Source organism: Vicugna pacos, chromosome X (genome assembly GCF_048564905.1).
Source record: "Vicugna pacos chromosome X, VicPac4, whole genome shotgun sequence".
Classification (NCBI taxonomy): Eukaryota; Metazoa; Chordata; class Mammalia; order Artiodactyla; family Camelidae; genus Vicugna; species Vicugna pacos.
Window position 1 is genome coordinate 110481882 of NC_133023.1, and position 24036 is coordinate 110505917.

A 24036-nucleotide genomic window follows, 5' to 3' on the forward strand; every position below is an offset into this window, starting at 1 on the left:
TTTTAAAAAGCATTTTTAGCCGAGAGCCATCAAAAACAGAAAGCAGGCTAACTGAAAAACTGGCCCCTGATTTAAAAGCAACAACTGATTAGCTGCCTACTCGATGACTCTTCTATATTACTTCATGCTGGATATAGTGAGAAATGAGCAGACTGCAAAACACTAATTTGAACATGTCCCCATACAAGAGTTCTGACTGTATCAAGGTATATGCCATCTCACCATCCTAAGAATTGTGAAGGAATCTTACACAGATCCAACTCCTTAAATGAACAAGATTCCTCCTAGTCTCCAACCTGTATACATTATATAGCTATTTTTCAAAACCCTACAGCTTTCAGAAATGCCACTTTTGCAGTTTTAAAAATCAAGCCAAAACTTCCAAAGCAACAGAGCAGTGTTTCTCAATTTTTTTCCGATTACTGCCTCCAAAAAAAGCCTTTAAGAAAAAGATTTTTCTTAATTTCCCTATGAAATTTTAATACTACAGATATACTGTATATGTTTATGTACTGTGACCCTTTGAAGGACCATAAACCAATGTAATGGCTAATATTTTTCTGTCCTCAGGAACCAATTTCTACCCTCTTGGAAGTGATACTGCCCTACTTAGCATGCATGCACAAAAGGCACAGTTAAACATACAAAAATTCTAAGATAAATATTCTGATTTTCTACAGAAATAATAATAGCAGTAAAGTCCTTTATTCTTCCATTCAAATGGACAAAAATGTAGACATTCTCCACCCCCAAATTACGCCATATGAGCTCTTCGTTTTACATACCAATACATCAAATCTCAAATATTCCCAGTCCTAAAAGGACTATTAGAAACTTTACACACATACACACTCTCTCTCTCAAAAAAAAGAAAAGGAGATTCAACTTACTTATAAATTAGAGAAAGAGCTCTTATTTCCAGCTGGCCAGCACTTTCCTAAACATAAATAGTACATACAAGTTTTTAAAAACATTCTGTGGTTAAGAGGCAAAAGTTTCTGCAAGTTCAATAATTGTTTTTTTAGATGCTTAGGACTGTTTTAAATGAATCTGTAGAAAACATTTAAATTTGCTTTGAGGCTTGGGATACTGTGACAGTTACTTAGTAACATAAACTTATTCTGAAAAAAATGGACCTAAAGACCTTCTTATTTAGCTATTAAGTAACAAGGACAATAATATGGGAGATTTAAAAGGCACAATAAAAATCTAATTAGTGTAAGGACATGAAGTTAGCAGAATATTTAGTATGTTAAGTCCAGAACTGTGGGATTAATTTAATCACATAAAATTATTTTTAATTGAGTAAGTTTATGGATCTTATTCCCACATAAACGGATAACTATGAATCAGGGAAATTGTTTGATTAAAAAAATAATTTCTTAGTAACATTAATTACTACTCCCTCCCCCATTAAAGTGAAAAGGCTTAGGCTTGTCCTGTTCCCAAGCAGTGTATGCTATTTCACTAATCAATCGATGATAAAATTGTTAAAGCACAATTCTCAATATTCAACACAAAACAGCAGGTCAGCTGCCAGTCTCTAAACTTTTGCAAGAACTATCTGATTCAACACAGCTGGCTATTTAAGAAAATAAATAAATTGGGTCTAGCTAAAGTGACACACCTGAATGAATATTTAGGTTACTATTTCAAATACCCTGAAAAGATTAAACCCCATATTTGATCTTACCTTGGGGTCTCCCAACCGTTCCAGGTATTTCTCAAAAGATCCCTCCACATACTTCAAAAATAAAACAAACTTGACTTAAACCAAATACATAGCATTACTGAAATCTGATTATACTCTGCAATATTATCCTCCAATGTGTTTTTGTTCAGCTGAACAATTATGGTATTAAATTACTACTTTGCACAGCACCTCAAGAAGATTTGCACATACATAAAAGTTTTAAGTGGAGAAAAGTTGGACTATAAAAGTATTTTAGAATTGGTCCTGGCTTATCCACATACCAGTGCATTTCATCAAACAGTATGCCTTTGAGTTTCTTTTGAAATGCCAACTTAAGTAATTTTCATAAATCACGCAAGCACAGTAATTATAGGGATATCAAATTTGACAGCAGACATGCATTTACAAAGTTAAACTGAGGCATTTTAAAGGGAATTTCATTTGTTTCAAAAAAGCACAGGGAACTTTTGGGGGTGATGAAAAATGCTTTGTATCTTGACCACAGTGGCAGTTGCATAACTATATTATAGCCACACCTTAAATGCTAAGTTTAAAATGGTGAATTTTTTTGTATGTAAAATATATCTCAATAAAAACAATTAAACTCGGGGAATATATGTCTAGTTTCACGCATGCATATCACTAGATTGAAAAAAATCAATTTTTAAATTTTCTCAATCCCTTTTTTAAACTTTTCTGATGTACAATTGACATAAACTGAAATTTAAATGGCACAATCAAGTTTTGACACATGTATGCACCCATGAAACCATCACAATTGTGACAGTGAATGTATCTATCATCCCCATAAGTTTCTTTGTGTCCCTCTATAAGCGCACTGACCCCCAAGCAACCACTGATCTGCTGTCACTATAGATTGGTTTGTATTTTCCAGAGTTTTATATAAAGGAAATCATACAGTATGTACTTTTTTGGAGGGTCTGGCCTCTTCACTCTGCATAATTAATCTGAGATTCATCCATGTGGTTTTAAAATTTTACACATATCTCTGTTACTCAAAATGTGGTCCACAAACAACAGCAAGCATCACTCAGGAATTTAACTGCAGAAATCTTGGGCCCCAGCTCAGATCTACTGAATCCGAATTTGGTTTTTAACAATGTCCCCAGGTGATCTGTATGCACAAAAATACTTGAGATGCATGGCTTTACACCATGGTCTTGCATTTGAAGTAATTTCACAAATAATCCTTTCCCCAGGTGTGGTGAAGACTAATTAACTTCGAGGTAATAAGCTTTAAAATCAAGAAGCTTTCATATAGTTTTAAAATTCACTGAAACCTGCTGAGAAAATTAAGAGTAAACCTCGAACAGCAAGCAAATACCTATAATACAGACAAGAGAACAAATAGGTCTAGAAGGGCTAGGAATGTTAAAACACACACACACACACACACAGAGAAAACAACAGCCACAGGAAAGGGCACACTTCAAATCAGACCTTGATAAAAACCTCCTTTTGTTAACATGAACTTAAATACTTCAACATACACTAAGATGTCTTCTAGAAATTGTTTTAAAAAGTCAATCATTAGTGGCAGAGCTCCAATTACCAGGTTTTTTAGCATGAAAAGACAGATGTAGGACTACTTTGTTTCCTTACAGTTAAGTTTTTACAAGATTCTTCCTTACAGTTAAGTTTTACATGATTCTTCAAGTTGACTAGCTGAAGATCATTGTGCACAGAATTGAGAAAGAACAGAGGGGGTTCCCATTTGTACATATTTTTAAATATGCATTTAAAAATATTAACGTAGCCAAACCTTTCAGGTATTATGATTACTTTGTTACAAAAACAGTGATATAGATAATATAAAACAGTCAAAACATAGCTAAATTTTGGGTGTTAGGGGTTTTGAGCCAGGGAGAGAGTAGTGGGAAGGATACAGATTAACTGTTTCTTAATTTTTAGTTTGAGTACAAAACAATCTAATTCTGGGAGGAGATCCAGAAGCATGCTAGCTAACAGGAAGTCAGTTGAAAATTAAACATTTGCTACTGAGGGGAGATTGCATGATATAATATTCACATGTAGGCGCTCAAAATTCATTTCCTACCTGCTACATACTCTACGAACAACTCTCCCTTGGGTATGTATTCTACTTACAGACTCAAAAGTTTGTTGATTTTCTCTCATATATGAGACACATGCCTTCCTGATTTCCAAGTGATGGACCTGGCTGCAAAACAACTAAAAAGAAGAGAAAGACCAGCTCACTGTCAGCAGTCATTTGAAATAGAAGCTTGTAAATTAAGACTATGAACTGGACATTCAAGTCCCCCCTTATTCAGAACATATGTAGATAATTGGGAAATTAAGACCTGATCTTACTAAAGTCTGTTTTTTATCATCTTTAGTGATATGGTGGAGTTATGAGTCTGTACTGCCCCTCTTTTCTACTACTTATGGGAACAGCCTATAAATTTTTCCTAGGCATAAAATCTAGAGGCAGGGGCTGCTTATAAAGGATCAAGATACATTTCAAAGTTTTAACCCCATTATTTTATCTCTTACATTCCCAAGTGGCATTTAGAAAACAGAAAAGATAGCAAAGGCACAGCAATATATTTGTACTAATCAGCAAAGGCAAACACCAAGCTCATAAGTAGCCGACAGACCCAATGTTTTAAATGGGGAAAAGAAAAGGGAATTTTTTTTTTGTTTTGGTGGGCTACAGGTCTTCTAGCAACAGTACTGTGCCAAGTCTCAAACTCTGAAAACCCAGTATAGGAAAGATATATTTGTTTTCCTTTTACCTGCTCCGAAATAGCCCGAAAGAGGCAAGAGGCATCCTTGGCAGTCAGCTTTCGAAACAGCCCTAAGCTGCCTAAATATTCATCCATTGATGTCTCATTCAGAGACTTCTGGCCGCAGTACTTTTTCCATCCTTTATGCATTGTGCACAGCGGGTAGAGGTGGGGAGGGAGAGAAAGGAACACAAGTGTGGCAAGAAGGAAAAAGCAGGGTGCAGGTAAGAATGGGTAGCAGTGACAGGGCTTGCTTATGCAGGTATCCGGAAAGCAGCCCAAAGTCTAGGCATGAGAAGGCAGTTGGAGTCAGCGCTGCAGAATCTTGGCACTTCTCAGGAGCAGGAGAAGCAAAGGGCTGGCTTCTCCAGGACAAGTCAGGACCCTGTGAAAAGAAGAGGAAGAGCCGATGCTCCCAGGAATAAAGAACTTGACTTGAGAAGGAGACATGGGAGGGAGAAGGTACTTGCAGAGCTAACTTGTTGGGGAAGGGTGGGATTAACCCAGCCAGCCCAAGGTTGAGAGAAGTATGCATAAGCAGCTGAGCTTTGGGACCAAAAGGAAGCTGAGTTTACAGCTTAACTCAAGGCAACTGCTGCAAAAGATTGCAAAGGGACTGCAATAAGGCTCAGGTGTGTATGATACAGGCCAGCCCACATTACATTGCTTTAAAAGCTCTGCTCGAATTTTCAAGCATTCTCTGCCCAAGTTTCCTGCTCTCTTCATAGGTTCATGGAGATGAGAGGGGGAAAAAAATGGAACCTGATTTAAGTAAAGCTTTTGTATTAAGACTACCTTAAAAAAAAAACAAAGAAAATGGGGGGAGGACGACTTCCTTGATCTATAGGGGCAGAAGTCACAGTTCAAGCAAAGTGCCAAAGCAGTTATCTGGATATTTCAGGTCTGAGGTTTAAGTAATCTTCTCATTTAGATAAAAATAACCCTCTGCTAAGATCACAGAAATTAAATCCTTTAGTTATGCTAGTAAACACTGATATAATTCCTCAGTAATGTCTCCAAACTACTGTACAGCATTAACAAAAAGAAAAAATTGCATAAAGTTTGTTTCTTTGAAAATGGAAACTGAAAATTTAAACTGAAGCAGAACAAAAGGAATATCTTAGCCACAAACCTTCTAACAAGCTAAATTTAAAATGCTGTGGCACAGCACTAGAGGGGTTGGACATGAGAGGTGGGTTTCAATGTATTATTGGGACACTTCTGGAAAAACTACTCTGAATTCTGAGAAAATCAAAGGAAACACAACTATTTTGTAAGGTTCAAAAACAGGATTGGATTGGTCACTTGCATGGTTTGATTTCACTGTCAAGTGTTACTCTTAAATGACAAAATCCAATTTATTTCTTACTTTTTGTAAGTGTTAAAAAATTCAACAGATCGAAAGCTGGCTTTGGAGAAGCTGTAAAATTAAGCTTCTTTCAAAATTGTTTTTCTGGTATCTGTGGATCCAGAAGTAATCATGACTGCCCCCTATAGCAAAAGCATCAAGAATCAATTTTATAATTTAGGAATGAAATAAAAGCATAGTAGAAAAATAAAATCATGACTTCCTTTAGCATGCCAATTTGAAATTACCTTGACTAATTTCTTTTTTAAAGAAATCAAAACACTGGGGAAATTATTTCTTTTGTATAAGTTCTGAAACATAGTTTGGGAAAAGGGATCACCACCTTTCTTTAAGATCACAAATTCAGTAAGAAAAATTAAGACTTATAATGGAAAAGTTAATTCATTATTGGCATTTTTTACTTGTAAAAAAATATAATTCTTCATACTTATTGCTATTTAAAATAAAAGTAAGATATATAAAAGTTAAGTTAATATTAATCCATACATTTCACTTTGAGAAAGGGAACACAGGAAGGGATAACTGGGAGAAGGGAGAGAGAATCAGAAAATAGGAGAAAACAGGAAACAGAAGAAAAATTAGACAGGAAGGCAGAGAAAGAGAAGAAAGGGAAAGTAACACAAAGAGAAAACACACAGAAGGAGACGCACAGAAATATGATCGACTGATTTTTGACAGGAGTCCAAGAGCAGCTCAATAAAGAAAAGGCAGTGCTTTTATCAAATGGTGCTGGAACACTTGACATCCATATGCAAAAGAAAAAAATGATCCTCAACCTATATGTCACATCTTGTATAACAATTAACTCAAAATGAATCAATGACCTAAATGTAGACCAAAGCTTTTAAAAGAAAGCATAGGAAAAAACCTTCAAGACCTTGAGTTAGGAAAAAAGAACTTAGATATAATAAAAAATTGATTAAATGGACTTTATCAAAATTTAAAACTTTTGCTCTGCCAATGGCACTTATGAGAATGAAAACGCAAGCCGCAGACTGGGAGAATGTATTTATGTAACATATCTGATCCCAAAAAACTCTGTATTAAAAATATATAAAAGAACTCAGAAGTCAGTAATAAGAAAACAACAATACAATTTAAAAAATGGGCAAAGACAGAGGAAAGGATAATAAGTATGTAAGAAGACATTTAACATCATTAGTCATTAAGAAAATGCAAATTAAATCCACAATGAGACATCACTACACACCCACTAGGATGACTATGATACATAATATAGACAATAACAAGTGTTAGCAAGGATGTGGATAAACTGGATCCTAAAGATGCCAGATGCAAAGGGGGCATGATTCCAAAACACATGATTCCATCTATATGAAATACATCAAAAAGGCAAATCTATAAAAGAAAACAGATTAGTGGTTGCCTGGGGTTGGGGGCGGGAATAGGTATTAACTGCAAACAGGCACAAAGAATCTTTCTGGTGGATAAAAATATTCTAAAACTGTTTTGTGGTGATGTTTGCACAACTCTGCATATTTACTAAAAATTACTGAATTGTACACTTAAAACTGGTCTTTTTAAAAGTACTTTAAAATATAGTTCACATACCATACAATTCACTCACTTAAAAGGTCATTTCAATGGTTTAGTATATTTAGAGTTGTACATATTCATCACCACAATCAATTTTGGAACATTCTTATTACCCGAAAATGAAACCCCACATCCCGTAACCATCAACCTCTAATCTTCCTATCCCCACCAACTCCAGGCAACCACTAATTTACTTTCTATCTCTACATTATTTGCCTATTCTGGACATTTCAAATAAATGGAATAATGCAATATATGGTCCTGTGTAACTGGCTTTTCACTTAGCCCGATGTTTTCAAGGTGCACCTATGTATCAATATTTTAATTCTTTGTATAAAGTATGTTTTATGTATCCATTCATCAGTTGACAGACATTTGGGTTGTTTCCACTTTTTGCCTATGACTAATGCTGTTATGAACATTCACATGCAACTTTTTAAGACATTTCTATTGTCTTGGGTAGTACCTAGGAATGGAGTTGCTAGCATCTGAGGAACTGTCACTGTTTTCCACAGCAGCTGCACCATTTTCATTCCCATCAGTAGTATATGAGGGTTTCCAATTCTCCACACCCTATCAACACTTACTGTCCATCTCTCAGATTATAGCCATCCTAGTGAGTATGAAGTGTTCTCTCATTATGGTTTTGTTTTATTTCCCTGATGGCTAATAATGTTGAGCATCTCTTCATGTGCCTATTGGTCATTTGTATATCTTTAATGAGATACCACTACATACATCTTAGAATGACTAAAATAACTTTTTTAAAGTGACAAAACTAAGTGTCGACAAGGATGCAGAACAACTGGAACTCATATGTTGCTAGTAGGAATATAAAATAGTACAGCCAATCCGGAAAAAATAGTATAGCAGATTCTTATAAAGTTAAACACAGAGTTGCCATATGACCCAGCAACCCCACTTCTGGCTATCTGTCCAAGAGAAATAAAAATTTAAGTTCACATAAAAACCTGTACATGGATATTTACAGCAGCCTTATTCATAATCATGATTCTCCCCAAAATCCAAACATCCTTCAACAGATGAATGGACAAACTGTGGTACATCCATACAATAGAATACTCATCAACAATAAAAAATAATGAGTTATGGATACATGCAAGAACATGTATGAATCACAATGCATTGTGCTAAGTGAAAGAAGACAGATTCAAAAGGCTACCTATTGTATGAATGCATTTATATGACAAACTGGAAAAGACAAAACTATAGGAAGGAAAAACAGATCAGCTGCTGCCAGTAGTCAGAGTTGCAGGGAAGGACTACAAAAGAATGGTAGGAAAGGATTTATGGGTGTGGTAGAAGTGTTCTGTCTCTTGACTGTGGTAGTGGTTACATGACTATGCATTTGTCAAAATTTATAGAACTGTACAAGAAAAAGGCTAATTTTGCTGTGTTTAAATTTTAAAATAAGTAAAATAAAAACAGTAGAAAGAACAGAATTTACAATTGAGGAGCTCACAGGACAAGACTGGAGAGAAAAATCAGGAAAATTAGAGGATCAATCCAGAAAAGCCAATATCTCACCAACAGGAGGACCAAAATGAGACTAAGAAAGTAGAGTGGAATAATGATGGTGATGATGATAACAAAAATTCTAGTGCTACAGGATATGAGTGTCTATATTTAGACTGGAAGGGTCCATGAAGTAGCCAGAACAATGAAAGCAAAAAAGATGATCAGCAATGCATATAACATTTCTGAAGTCAGGGAATAAAGAAAAGATTCTAAAGCTTTCTGAGAGGAAAAACAGGTCACATAAAAAAGATCACACATATGAATAGCAATAAACTCAAAAGAACTAGAAGCTAGAAAACAATGAAGTTTAGTATTTGAGGGTAAATTATTTCCAGCCTTGAATTCTATACCAAGCTATCAATCAGATGAGAGAGTAGAATTTTCAAACTTGAAAGATTAAAAACAATATACTATCCTTTGTCAGAAAGCTGGTGGAGGATACCTGAAACCAAAATAAAAATGATAAACCACAGAAAAGGTGGGGCACAGAGTCCTGGAAACAGAAGATTCAACATTAGAGAGAAGCAAAAGGAATTTTTAAGATTAAGAATGAAGGAGAAATCCCAGGAGGACAGACATTTAAGCAGGACTTGATAGAGAACAACCAGTTCAGATAAGAGGAAAGAGAACGCTAGCACAGACATTTCAAAAAGTAAATAATAATGAAAATCATAGATAACCTAGCATGTTTAAACATACTAGGAAAGAGGTCCACCTCTGTTGGAGAGCTTGGGAATAGTTCTATAGAACACTGATGAAAAAAAATAAACAAAAATGAGGAAAAGTTTTATAGGAAAGGAAATGTAATCAATCAACAGTTACTATATGGCACATATGTGAATACTGTACTTAAGTTATCATAACAATGTCAACACTGAAAGCAGATTTCACCAGAACTGAAAAACTACATGTTTTTAAATAATATCTGAAGACTTCCTACTGTGGAAGAAAGGGAGGGAGATAAAGTCTCTCTTCCACTGTAGGAAGTGCATAGATGGTATTTAAATTTAAAAAATAAAAAATAAGTTAGAACATACTACTTATAAAACATAAAATAATGTAGTATTGTCACCTACAGAAAGCAGGATCAGAGGTGGAGGAATTGGACATAGAACTGCTGTTTCTTGTTATAAGCTTTGTAGTTAATATTTTATATATTTACATGTATTATCTTTAGAAATGATAAAACTTAAATTAAAAATTATTCAATAAAGTGAGCAAGAAACAGACTAATACAATAAACTGGGAAAATAAATCATAAGTAGAATATTACAGCTAAAAGGGACCTCTTACTTTACAGATGAAGACATGGGTTTCAAATAATTATAAGACTTGTCCAAGTTTTCATATTCAATTGACAATAGTACTAGAACTGGGTTCTTGAACAATTCTTATGAAAAACTGCATACCAAAGAAGAAAAGATATGAACAAAGACTCAGAGATGGTTAAGTACAAATTATGTTCTCCAAATTAGTACAATAGGGCTTTTTAAAAAAGACCCATGGGATAATACTAGAATTCATCTTGTATATAATAGAAAGCAATTTCACAGTATTTAATACTGTCCTTTGAAATATCTATCGCACTTGAAATCCCAATTAGCTGACTATTCTTCCACAGGAAACTACTCCAATCCTGTAAACCTCTACAACAGTGGTTCTCAAGTGAAAGGCTTTAAAAACACATATTGCTCCACACCCAGAAACTGATTCAACAGGTCTGGGGTGGGTCCCTAGGATTTACATTTTTAACAAGTTCCCAGGTGATGCAGACGCTGCTGGCCTAGGACCACACTATGGGAACCAGTGCTCTAGAACAATGTGTTCCACAAGTTATTAAATAAGTATTCCTAAGTAGAGTTTCAAGGCCAGAATTTCAGGAAACGCTGCATACTATAATACTATATTTGAGGTTCATAATGCCCATTAGCAATAAATATAAAGGCTCCAAGGAATGCTAAAATTAACTGTTTAACTTTGACCTGGCCTTTCCCATAAAGGGAACAAAGGTTTGGGAAAGGCCAGGTCAAAGTTAAGCAGGTAACTTTAGCATTCAAGTTACTAATAGTTTTTTTTAATGCACTATAGCTACTGGTTTCAAATTGTTTCAAAGTTTGAGAAATGTTGCTCTAGGAATTTTTCTGTGACCTAAATCTAAGGCTGTTGGAATTATTACATAAGATACTGCATGTCAAGAACTTAGCATGAAAGTGCTTAATTATTGAGTGCTGTTAGCTGCTACCTACCAAATAAAGTGGTTCACTAAGAAACTATTCTTTGGTCAAAAAAAAAAAAAGGTTTAAGAACCAGAACAATTTCACCTAAATTCTACTGGAAATCAAGCCACAGTTCAAATATAGCTCCCCAGAGGAGCTTTCCCCAACCCTGACGAATTTCCTCCCTTGGACATCTGAAAATAATGGAAAGAAAAACAGCCTTAAAGACTTCTTAGGCACTGTACTGTGGGTACAGAATAAAACAAATTGAAAAAAATTAAAATAACTTAAAATAATTAATATTATTTGATGTCATAAAATTGATGTGCTTTAATTTTATAACTATTTTCTATATTGTATTTCAACTTGAAAATGTGATTTAACTGTTAGAATTGTCTGTTTCTTCTTTCACTGATGAAATAGGCAAATTCTTTGTAGTACAATACATAATACTAAATCATTTTAATTCTAAGATAGTCTTTCATGTTTCAACCAATTAAATGAGGTTGGAATTTTTTTAAAGCATACATTATCTGTGACACACAAGGGTATAGTTGCAAATGTACACAGTTGTAAATGTACAAAAATGATGCTTTTCCACAATAAAGGTGTTAAAAAATGATGCTTTTGAGTTACTATTTTCATTTCTGACAGACAATATGGTACCATGAAAAGAACATTATGAACTTGGTTATGCCACTTTAATCTTTCTGCAACATAGTTTCCTTATCTGTAAAATGAAGGAGATGGATGGGCTGGCTGCATGATCTCTAAGCTCTCTTTCAGGTCTAAAGAACTGTGATTCTCTGTGATTCAATTGTGGATAACAGATTTGTCCTCCCAGATGGTCAAATCTGTGATCAACAATAACCATGAAAATAGCTTGTAGGGGGATTAATCTATTGTCCTGGCAAATTGTGGGGTTGAATGGCTCACATGAAAATGAATGATAAATCTTACCTTACCAAATACAATAAACAGATCTAGATTTTTAAAGATAACAAAGTTTGTAACTATCTGTGGTGATGGATGTTAACTAAACTTATTGTGGTAATCACTTTTCACTACCTACATATATCAAATCATTATGTTATACACCTTAACAATGTTATATGTCAATTATATCTCAATAAAACTGAAAAAATAATAAACACGTATATCACAACTTGTGATAGAACCTACTGAAAAGGCAATTGTTATTTTTAAAAAAACTTAATACTAAATCATTTATTTCCATTGTTTTAGTATCAAATAACATGGGGCCAATTGAGAGAAATTGCTCTGCAACTCTATAGAACTTTTTTAAGGTCTTTCATTACTGAAAAACATGATAAACTTTTTAAAAAATATTTTTAACAGCACCCTAGAACTAGAACCTGTCACTTCATGGTGAACATTTAAACAAAATTAGCAAAGCAGTATTTATGAGGAAAGGAGACACAATGGCTCTAAAACACAACTTCGCCATACGTCCCTATTCAACCTCGTCAAGTTTTAGGAAGGAGACAATAAAGACAAGAAAAAGAACTGATTTCCCAAAGTAGTGATCCTTGTTCAGATATACAAAACAGAAGAAACATTATCAAGAGTCACTTGCTTTCATTTACTTCTCTTCCCTACTTCCACCTGAAGAATTCTTAGTATAGAATTCTATAGTATTCTAGTAAACATTATTAAAAAAGGAAGATAGTACTTTGTATAAAAATACATTGATACAGAAATACTTAAGGTTGTTTTTTGTTGTTGTTAAGATACTTGCAGGGTCTAATCAGTTCACAGACAGGGGACTGAGGAAAGGTAGAAGACTAGAACATTCTTTTGCTTTGACACACTGAACAGACCCATTCACTTAAACCTAAGTAAACTTTAATTCTCTCTGTAACCCCAGCCAAAGACTGAATATTGAATTTAAATATTTGCTTTCTGTATCATTTAGGGGTATATACTGTGAATTCTAGGAAAATATCTCTAAGCCTGTTCCTACTGCTGAAAACAAAAACTCTAACCAAGAGGAAATGTATTATTTCAACATTTTTTTATTTTCAAACATGCCACACAATTGTTTTTATGTCTTAGAAATCAACTATGAGGGAAATTAGTTTTACTAATTCACAAATGGAAAAACTGAGATCCAGGAAATTATTTAGTCAAAAATTTAGGAATTTTTTAATATATTCCCCTAAATTTGGGGAATATATTATCCACCCACTTCATATTGGTAATGGAGAAACCACCATTATGTTCTGCACAAAAGGGGAAATGAACAGTAAAAAAGATGCAATATACGGCCTCTCACAGACATCATTTGAACAATGCCTATCAGTTCAGTAAATATTTTAGAAGCACACTTGACAGTAAATGAGTAAATTACAACACTGTTGCTTTACCAAACAGCCCAAAGTAATATATCCTGAAATAATTACTATGAATGAAGAAAAATTCCATTTAGTTGATCAGTTAGAAACAGTGCTACAAAAGACATTATGGGTTACAGATACTGAGTTAAAATACTACGGTTAGTTTCAAGATATATTGTTTGGCATGTTTTAAACTTGAGAAAAATTTATAATTTGGGTTATATTATAAAAACTGGAAAGTACTAAACTTAAATGTATTTAATCAGGGGATTTAATTATAAAGGAGTCTACTAGTTATTACCAAAATATTAATGAACAATGATCAAGGAATGAAACTGATTTCCATCTAGGGATTCTTAACTGAGGGTGGCCTCAAGGTACCTGTAAATTCCCTGAAATTCACTGCAAAATGTGTTTATGTGTGAGTTGAGAGAGAAGCAACAGTTTTAAATATTTTGAAAGGTTCCATGACCCAAAAAAGCTTAAGAACTACTGCCTTAGAGAGCAGACAGTAGTCATGAAAATAAAATCATGATAGAATGTCAATCGTAATAAATAATTTTGACCAAGATGTAGTAAAAATTCATGAAGACAATATTTAGAAGTGAAATACCAAAACAGATGGTACATGATAGTATAAAAGTCCCTCAAAATATTTTTCAAGAACATCAACATCAAGAAACATATATTTACATTCCTGTTTGAAGCTAGCTACATTTTTTTGCACACCTTTTATCTAGCCACCTACAAAAATCTTAAAAGACTGGAAAGAACTATACAAGATTGTGCTACAATATTCATGCAAGGAATTGCCCATTTAACAAAGAATTAAATTGCATCATTTGGTGGTTATCCTAAACTTTTCCCCCATGTAATCCTTCCTGGAAAAACACTATAGCTACTGCTTTTAATAAACCTGATTCTTAACATCTTAAGTTTTTCCAAAAATCCCCAATAGCTACTGTTTTGTTTTTGTTTTTGTTTTTATTTTTTGACAGACTCTTAAATACAACTAGGTTTGAGATGTCATTCCTGTAAATGCTTGATCCTACAAATGTCACCATATAATGTGATGGTCACATCTTTCTTCCAAAAAAGAGACATACTACATACTCTGGAGTCAAGTCAAAGATGGTATGAAATGAATGTGTGCAAGATGAGTGTTTCCTAGAATCAATACCTAATCCTAATCAAGATAATGAGGAGAGTACATTACAGAAGTACATTTCTCATTTATGGAAAGCCTAATGTGTTTCAGGCAGAGGACTCAAGAATGAGTAAGACATAGTTCCTCAACTATACCATAGGAGTTCCTCCAAAGCAGAAATTGTGTCCTTAGTCTTACTGATACAAAAAGTAGTTTCTTACTATGCATTTATGTTAAAAAAAAAAGCAAACAAATGGGCTTGATACATTCAGAAGTAAAGCTAAGAGTACCTGGCGACCAATCATATATAAAGGGTTGAAGATGTAAGAGTTAAAGCCTGGAGGACTGACTAGACTAAATGATGACACCATTAATAGAGATAAGGATCTCAGAAGAATGAAAGTTAAGAAATATAATTTTAGTTTGGGGCACATGGAGTTTAGGGCGCTTAAGAGAACTAACAGACTGACATGACCAACAGGCACCCAGAAACACCATGAAGAGCTTAAATCAGAGTTGGGGGACAAAGATAGGAGACTCAATAGTAGAAACTCTAGGAATAATGAAAGTACCAAGAAAAAATATATAGAGGACCAAAAATAGGGTCTAAAACACAAATATTTAAAGAGAAAACAAAGAGCAGGTACTGGGAGAGTTTCTCCACATGGGTTTTATGAGTGGCAATCAGTATGCTTTTAAATAACAATGTAAAAACTGAAATAGGTTACCCACGGCTATCATACAATCTAAATCTCTTAGAATAGTCCCCTGATTTCAAATATATATGGTACTTCTGTCCCCATAATTGATGGAAATACACTGGAATTCAGTGTTTCAATTACAATTTCCAGACCATCTTTTGGATACTTAAGTAGTATAAAACTGTTTCACATTATGCTCTGAGCTCAGCTTCCTCATTTGCAAAATGGAACAACAGTAACTATTTCACAGAGTCATATTGTAAAGAATAAATGAGTTCATATGTATAAAATGCTTTAAACAGTACCTGATACATACTAAGCAAACCAATGGATGTCAACTGTTATTTTTCATTCCCCACTACCCCATAAAAATATGGTACTAAATGTTCAGCAGAAAGTTGCTACATAGCTATCAGAACCACCCAGTCCATACTGTTCCCTATTTCAAATAATCTGCAGATTTTTGGTCATCTCTAATTTTACATTTTTAACAAATCAGAGGAGTTAAGTGTTTATACTATGATAAAGAGCCCGGAAAAACAGCTACATTACTGCTAGTCATTCCTGACATTTTTAGTCTTGGAAAACTCTTTCTCAGACTATCAAAGTGTACACATTTTTATATTGTCCTTTGTGTCTACATGATTTGCCTTTAGAAGCTTACAAAGCAGTGCTCTTAGGGATCTAAAATCAGACACTTGATAGTGCTTTGAGATGACTACTTTTAAATGTTCCAGAACCCCACATCAAATTCAACTGTACTCTTACCTACCATCAAATCCTTCCAGCTCTTACTTTCTATCCTCCAAAATTATAAGCACGTAGTCATCTAAAATCTTTATTTCCCAAAGTCAACCTATTACTTCACATCACTTTTCATCTACTCCAACATCAATCAACTTTCTGACCTGTCCACCTCCGAAACTATCCATGATGCAAATTTCTCAAAACACTAAACTTTCACTTCCTTATTCCTGGAAATCTAAATACCTTTCAACAGAAAACTGCTAAATAAACTACACTGTACTTACTGATTGATTTCAAAAACCTGAAGCCCTGTCAAGTAATAAAACCAATTTTATTTTATTGAGCAAATGTTTTAAATAGAATTTTGATTACCATTAATTTTTTTAAGGACCACTAAGACATAAACTTGGCAATTTATCTTAGCCTCTTTGTTCATCGGCAAAATGAGTGGTTTGCACTAGGTTATTTGTAAAATTCTCTACCAGTTCCAAAAATCTACAATTCTTTTTCTTAGTCTTTATTTTTTTCAATCTAGTATCAATCCTACCCATGGTATTTTGCTAGATTCCAAAAACTCAGGAATTACTGGTTTCTAAGTCCAAGGTAAGGATGTCACACACCAAAGGAAAACACAACTAAATGAATTGTGAAATTCCTAAAATAAACTCTAGAAATGAACAAAACCTTCCTCGGAAGGGATTAAAGTAACTAAATACTAAGCAAACAAATGTAAAAAAAACAAAAAGCTTACAACACATAGTATGGTATGGTAGAAAGAGCACAGGACTGGAAGATGCTTCTAGTGGCAGCTCTGCCAAAGGCTGTTATTTCAGACAAGTTGTAAACCCAGCCTTCTTCATCTGAGAAATGAGATTGGACTAGATGATCTTGAAGATTACTGCCAAATCAAAATGATTCTAAGATACCCTTTGATTTTTAAATCCCACAACTGATATAAATTTCACATAGGTGCAGTCAAGAGATGTCACTACATACAACTGACACCACTGGCTTAAGCCTCTGCTAAATGTAATGATGGAATCTGGGTTATGCATTCTTGTGGGAAGAAAGCAAATTTGGGGTCCTATACTGGTTTTTAGTTGTCTAATGTTTGAGTAGACTCTTTCATTTGTTTCTGATTCTCTACAGTTAGCCCTTCATGATATAACTAAAGACTAAGTGATCAACATAAAGTTAAAGCTGCAATTTTTTTCAACTAGAGAAACACATTTAAAAGAGATCCCAGAAGTCAAATTCTCTGTATGGATCAGAATAGGGCTTTTCCTGCAACATTAGTTTAACACTGATACACAATTATGATTATACTGCTGTGAATTCTCAGCTACGCAGATGTAGATTACTCACTTTTTAGATTATTCTCAGCAAAATTTTAATCCAAGTTGGCTTCTTCCTGCTACCCAGAGTACTTCTCAGCCACCACCTTCTACCATTAATAAGAATTTATTTTAATATTAGACTAAGTAAAACACAATCAGGAAAATAAATCTACAAAAATATTATATAATGCATCCCAAGAAAGATGTTCAAAATAACCAACAATTGGGACAACACATTGGAAAATAAATCTTTACATTAAATGCTCTATTTTTATGGATGAATTATATCTAAACTTTCTACCAGAAAACTATGAATACTTATAATCTAGTTTATTTTATAGGTCTTGAAACTACTTATCTTAATCAGAATTTCAGAATGCATCTATCTTGAGTTACGTGGTAAATTTCAAAACCATATATTTAGGCCATTATACACACCAGATCACTTATTCATTTGCAAAACTAATTTTCTAAGTACTTAAACTCCTCTATGATGCCATGGTAAATGTTTCAATACCACTGTGAGAGAAGGTCCTTAAAAAATAACAGCAAGTCCTATTGGTATAACTCCTTTTTAATTTAGTCTTCTCAAACCAATAAAGCTTTGACACTGGGCAAGATTATTTTTGTCATTTTCTATTTACATTTTAAAGGAAAAAAGTGAACACACTGACTCCACTCTATTCTTCAGGATAAAAGTAGTTTCTCCAAGTACAACAGATCAATTGACTTGATAGTTAATCTTGCTAATCTTTTTAAGGTAATAACTGACCTTTTTATTTCACAGAACAGAACCCATCATTTTTGCTGTTTTTTTTTTCTAACTTGGTTCCTTCAATTATGAAGCTAATGATACTGACTCAGTTTTTTTACTATTTCATTTTTTACTCTAAGGAACATCAAACTACATTTGAGATTTTTGTCAGTCTTCATATTTTGATTCCAAATCCATTTGGGATTTTAGGATAAAACGTGTGAATGCTCACTACTTCTTTTACTAAAATATGAAGATTAGGGGAAGATTTAAGTAATTTATGAAACTACTATTAGAATTTAGACCCAGATGCTAATATTCACACCATAAAATTTTCTATACATTCTATAGATGTAGGAAGCTTATTAATTTATATTATTCTACAAATATATACTATATAATTTGATTTAACCACATTCCAAAGGTTGAATTTGAGGGGTGTTTCTAAAGTGTTGAGAGTTTAGTGTTTATTTTTGTAATCCAACAACTTTATCCAAAAATGCAGAAAATTTTTCTGGCTGGCCAGGAGGAAAACATTTCAGTGTTGATAAGTCCATTGACTGTAACAGCCCAGGAAGCGTGCTAAAACAAAAGAAGAAAAGTATTAAGTAACATGGGAGACAATTCCATAATTCACTTGCTGCCCACTTGATGACTGAATATAACTTCCAAGAATATCGTGATGCTTCTCAAACTGTATATGTGAATTTTAATGTATTTCAATATTATAGGTATACACACTAAGAATAAAGCAATACGAAGAACACTACATGTCAATATCAATTCAACAGAGATTTTATGTCAACTGAAATATTTCAGAAATGTTATTTCATGAAAGATGTGGTCATATAGCCTTGGAATACTTCTCAGGGCTGGGCAGATACAATTTGAAGCAAAATTAACTTATGAAAACAGAATTAAATAAAACCAAAAGTAACAGCTGCAAGACAAGAACAATAAGCTAAGAGACTACTAAGACCATGCATGAAGACTGTGAAATAACTTTTTTTGCCAGTAATTTACTATCATAAATTCATACATAATTAAGCAATGTACAATCACCATGCATGTTGGAAATAAGGTTCCAAATCACAACATGAAACTATTACTTCAGAAATTTAATTAAACCACCCACTTAAATTAGAACAGACACAACCACCCAGTCTAGATTTGGAGCAAACAAATGATATATCTAAAATGAAAATACAACCCATTATTGATTTTCTTACAGCCTTCATGTGTGTGACTTTCTTGAAATCAATAGAAAAAAAAGATTTCTAAAACTGTAAAAATAATAATAAAAATTAGAGACTTTTACAGCTTCCTTTTCAGCCTGAGTAAAGAATCAGGATGTGTTTATGAAATCAATATTTTCCCTCTTTTAATGTACTGACATAAAATTAAAACTGATTTAATATTTAGGATGAAAACATTCATCAAAAGTATTTGGAAAATTTGACTTGCATAAACCAAGGAAGATGAGCATTTATTCCTCTTTAAAAATGGTGTTAACACCTAACAGTCTCAACTACCCAAGGACAGATATGCCCATTATCTGAAGCCCACATAATTTTGATTATCTAGCTTCTTCCCGACTCACAAAACTTTTAAGAATAGCTTCCATATTACAAAGCCACGCCAACATTCCCTCTCTTCCATCATTATGATTAGGACACTAACAATTGCTCCTGAAACAATCAATGAATCTGCCTCCTCTCAATGACAATAGGAATGTTTGTTTTGTTCCTTGATGTATGCCAAGTGCCTAGAATAATGCCTGGCACATAGTATGTGCTCAATAAATAATGAACAAGTATTTACTGAGCACCTAAGAGACAGAAGCAGTAAAGTTAAAAGAAATGCTTATGTTCTAGCCAGTTTCTTCTCAGGTTTTTTACTTTAAAATTTCAGTTTATTTATATAACACAAAAAAATATGTATTTTGTAATACTTCTATGAGGTCTTTTTTTAAAACATCAGATTAGGATAGCTTTTAAAGTCAAACAATTGGGAATTACTGACCTGACCTTTGGCAAGCTTCTAGTGTCTCAAGAAGAAATAACAGAAAACAAACCAGCAATTTTCTTCATCCTCCTATTGTGATGTTGATCAGTTCTTGCTGAATTCTAATATACTTCTAGAAAACAATACTCCTTACCATAAAGTAATTCCTCTGCTTAAAATGCTCCAATGGCTTCTCATTAAACATAGAAGAAAATCAGAATTCTTATATGACCTATCCCCACCTAGCTTCATCTTCCCACTATATTTTCCTTTGCTCACTACCTGCCACACTAACCTTCCCTCTGTTCCTCAAACACACCAAACTCCAAGTTCATTCCCAATTTAGGTCTTTGCAATTGCTGCTGTTCCTTCTGCCTCAGAGCTTCACATGACTGGCTCTTCCTTTTCATTCAGGTCTCAGGTCAAGTGTCATATACCCAGTCATGCCTTCCCTGACCATTCTAGTTAGTCTCCAACCCAGCTATCACATCACTCTGCCCTATCTTCTTCATAACACATTGCATCATGTGAAATTATCTTGATTGCTTACTTATGAACTGTTTACTGTCTATCTCCCACCACTGGAACATAAGCACCATGAGAGCAGGGACTTTATCCCATGTTTACCACTGTATCCACAACACCTAAAACAATGCCACATATTAGGTGTAGTTAAATTAATGAATAAATAAATTTAATTTAGGGATTCCAGTGGATTAACTGAAGGCAAAACCTTAATTAAAAATAAGCATATGCCTTCCTTAAATGATGAAAAATAATGAACTAAAATTATATTCTTAGAGACTTGCACACCCAGATGAACATCCATCCACACATGCACGCACACACATTCAGATATTCACAAGCAATAAAATAAGCATAGATACTGAAAGAAATACAACACAGAGATCACAAAGTGGAAGACAAATACATGAGCAGGTTTTTACAGGTGAGAAAATCAAAATGTTTGCTAAGTGGGAGAATGTAAGAGGTTAAAGAAAAGATACAGGTGGCTTAGGTAGGTGGGTAAGAATAGCTAGGGCAGAATTAAGGCAAGAGATCAAATAATGGTCTCCAGTATACCTGCAGGTACAGTAGAAGAGATGCCCGTCTTTGTGAAGCTGCTTTGCCAATTCCAGCTGATGATTGTTCATCAACTTTTCATTTATAACCACTACAAGTGGCTTTCTTTCTTCCAGAGTCTCCAAACAGCTTCCTGCACCTACAAAAATATATCAAATTTGTTAACACAGTTTAAGAAAAGTTAAGGTGCTTCACCAGGCTTTATAGCTAGAACGCAAATGATGAAAAACACAGTTGGCAACACTACAAACCAAGCCTTTTAATTATACATTCAAAAGCACAAAAATGGTTATCAGTTGCTCTCTAATAAATGTTATAAACCTGATGTGAAAAATACATTCTTTACCACTGCCAACAATATTATGACCTATGATTCACTGTGTCCAACCTGTTCTCTAGTAGTATGCCCTAAGTATGGGCCTTGAATTCAAACATGACTGAAGTTCAACATAATGTACATGAAAACATACTACACTTTTATTCAAACATAAGTAGAAAGCGCAAGCCTTCAATAGTGACAGGGCCAATAAGAACTTTGACCACTCCTCAAGGGCCTGCCTATGAGGTATGATCACGAAAACAGTCAAAGATAAATCTCCACTAACGTGCATATATACAATATTTGGGTCAATTTTGAAATCTAAAATCATTTAGATAGTTTAAAAGGGAGCAAGGAGACTGATTAAGTGGGCAGACAAATCGTTTTTGGGTAAAGGATACCAGCACTAGACTGTTAGCTGTCTACCACTACTGACCGGACAAGTTACTTTTTAATAGAAATATAAAAAACCTTTCAAAGCCAGTTTGTCAACAACCAATCCAACCAATTAGCAGGCTGAACATTCCTGTCTAAGCCCAGATACTAATTTCAACTGACAACTCTTTACACATGCCACTGGATAAATTATTTTGCCTCTGTGTTTAGGGTTTCTGACTGTAAAGCTGGAATTTAGTGATTCACTGGTAATCCTTCTACCACCCAGAAATTATAAATTCTCTCCATTAATATTCTCAATCGTTATACTCAGCTGGTACATTGAAATCAGTATTATATTCAAATGGACTAGTGAGTTACCCTAGTGATTTTATTTTACATCAGAAAGGTTCAAGTTTCTGTTCTTACTAACAAAAACCAAACGGGGAGATTCAAAAAACACTTTACCTGCGTGACTAATAACAAGATCTGCTTTCTGAAGGTCTTCTTTCAATGAATCCTTGTACCTGTAAACATCCAGAGTAAATGACTCAGTACTAAATGGTTCAGGTACCACCTTTCCTCTACCTATTTGTAGGACAAGTCGGTTGTAACCAAGGCTTCTGATTATCTGAAACGGGAAAAAAAGAAAAAGTGGGCCTTTAAACAGCAATAACGGCAACGACCCCCACCTTCCCAAAATTGGTGTTCACATCGAAGCACGGGCTGCCAAATAAACGAACTGGGGCCGCTTTCTATTTTTCTAAGGGCCCCTTTTTCCCCGTCTGGGCCACGACGTGGTTCCTCACTGGCCCTAAAGAATCTAAACGCCTCGACTCACCACGTCATGAAAGAAATGGCCTTGCAAGAACTAGATCAGGCAGACTCTGAAAAAGGCGTCGCAAACTGAGGGGAGACCAAGTAACAGCTTCGTCGCGGCCCGCGGCTGGGGGCTGCGCGAACCACAAGCCCGGAGGAGAGGGCGCGCTCGGGGGACACCGCACCCCGCAGGCGCCTGCGGTGGAAGGAAGGCGCAGAGGCCTCGGCCCGAGCGCGGCGGGGCAGGGCGAGGGCGGCGCACCGAGCCGGAGCCGCCGGAGCGCGTTGACGGCGCGGCCCGAGGACAAGCCCGGGCCCGGAAGGCGCGTGGGCGGGCCGGCTCGGAGAGGCGGAGCTGCTGGGAGGAGGGGCGAAGCCGGAGGACAGAGAGGCGGAGGCGGAGAATTGGAGGGGAAAAGCCAGGAGAAAGGAGGAGCCCGAGAAAGGACGGGGAGGAGCGGCCCGAAAACGCGGCAGGAAACGGGAACAGGAGGCGGAGGACGCTGAGGAGCAAGAGGAGGGCCCAGTCAGGCGCGGGGAGGAGCCGGCCGAGGGGCGGCAGCACCCCAGAGCGAACCGCGGGGGTATTCTTCCCGACCGCCGCGGTCAAGCAAGGTTACCGAGCTTAGCAGTCAGGCTGGCAACAGCGAGTGAGGAGCACCGCGCGGCGAGCCCAGCCGCCGTCTGCCCACCCCCCCCACTCACTTGCAGACTGTCGTGCGCCGATACACACGCAATGAGGTCGTCAAAGCTGGTGGTCCCTACAGTAACAAACACGCTCTTCATCTCGCGGGTTCCGCAACCCCGAATCGCAAGGGCCGGATGTGACGTGGCAGAGGCCACGGGGGCTGCCGCTGCCGCGCTCGGGCGGGAGGCGGAAGTTGGCCATTGCCGCCAGGGGGCAGCGGGAACCTGGCCTGTGTCGCCAGGGGAGGGAAGGGAGCCGAAGGCGGCTCTTAGCCTACGCGCCGAGCACTGTTGTAAGCCCTTCAAGTGTAGGAGCTCATGGGACCCTCACAGTAAGGAAGTGGGGAGTAGACAAATTTAATTCAATTCTTTCAAAAATGGTATTTAAAAAAATAGTCACGAAGTCTCACACCCTAAGTGTTGTGTTTGCATCCTTGCTTGGGTACCACAGATCTTTTAATGATATAGAAGTTTGGGATTCTTTATTGGCCACCGTATTTTGCCAAAATGCATTTGAGCGATGGTTTTACTTCGAATCTGTTGAGGACATCTGGGGAAAAAAGT

At 35.6% G+C, this 24036-nt stretch overlaps 1 protein-coding gene across 1 annotated transcript in view; it reads right to left on the bottom strand.

Moving 5' to 3' along the window:
* The window catches only part of ALG13 (ALG13 UDP-N-acetylglucosaminyltransferase subunit), a 61202-nt gene extending 37594 nt beyond the window's left edge, over window positions 1–23608 (bottom strand). The window contains 9 exon segments of the mRNA XM_015248832.3: window positions 891–937; window positions 1694–1744; window positions 3821–3904; window positions 4471–4642; window positions 4644–4810; window positions 4813–4846; window positions 21273–21411; window positions 22435–22597; window positions 23491–23608. Of these exon segments, the coding sequence (XP_015104318.1) occupies window positions 891–937; window positions 1694–1744; window positions 3821–3904; window positions 4471–4642; window positions 4644–4810; window positions 4813–4846; window positions 21273–21411; window positions 22435–22597; window positions 23491–23571 (938 nt within the window). The 5' untranslated portion in view covers window positions 23572–23608.
* Window positions 23609–24036: the final 428 nt, after the last annotated feature.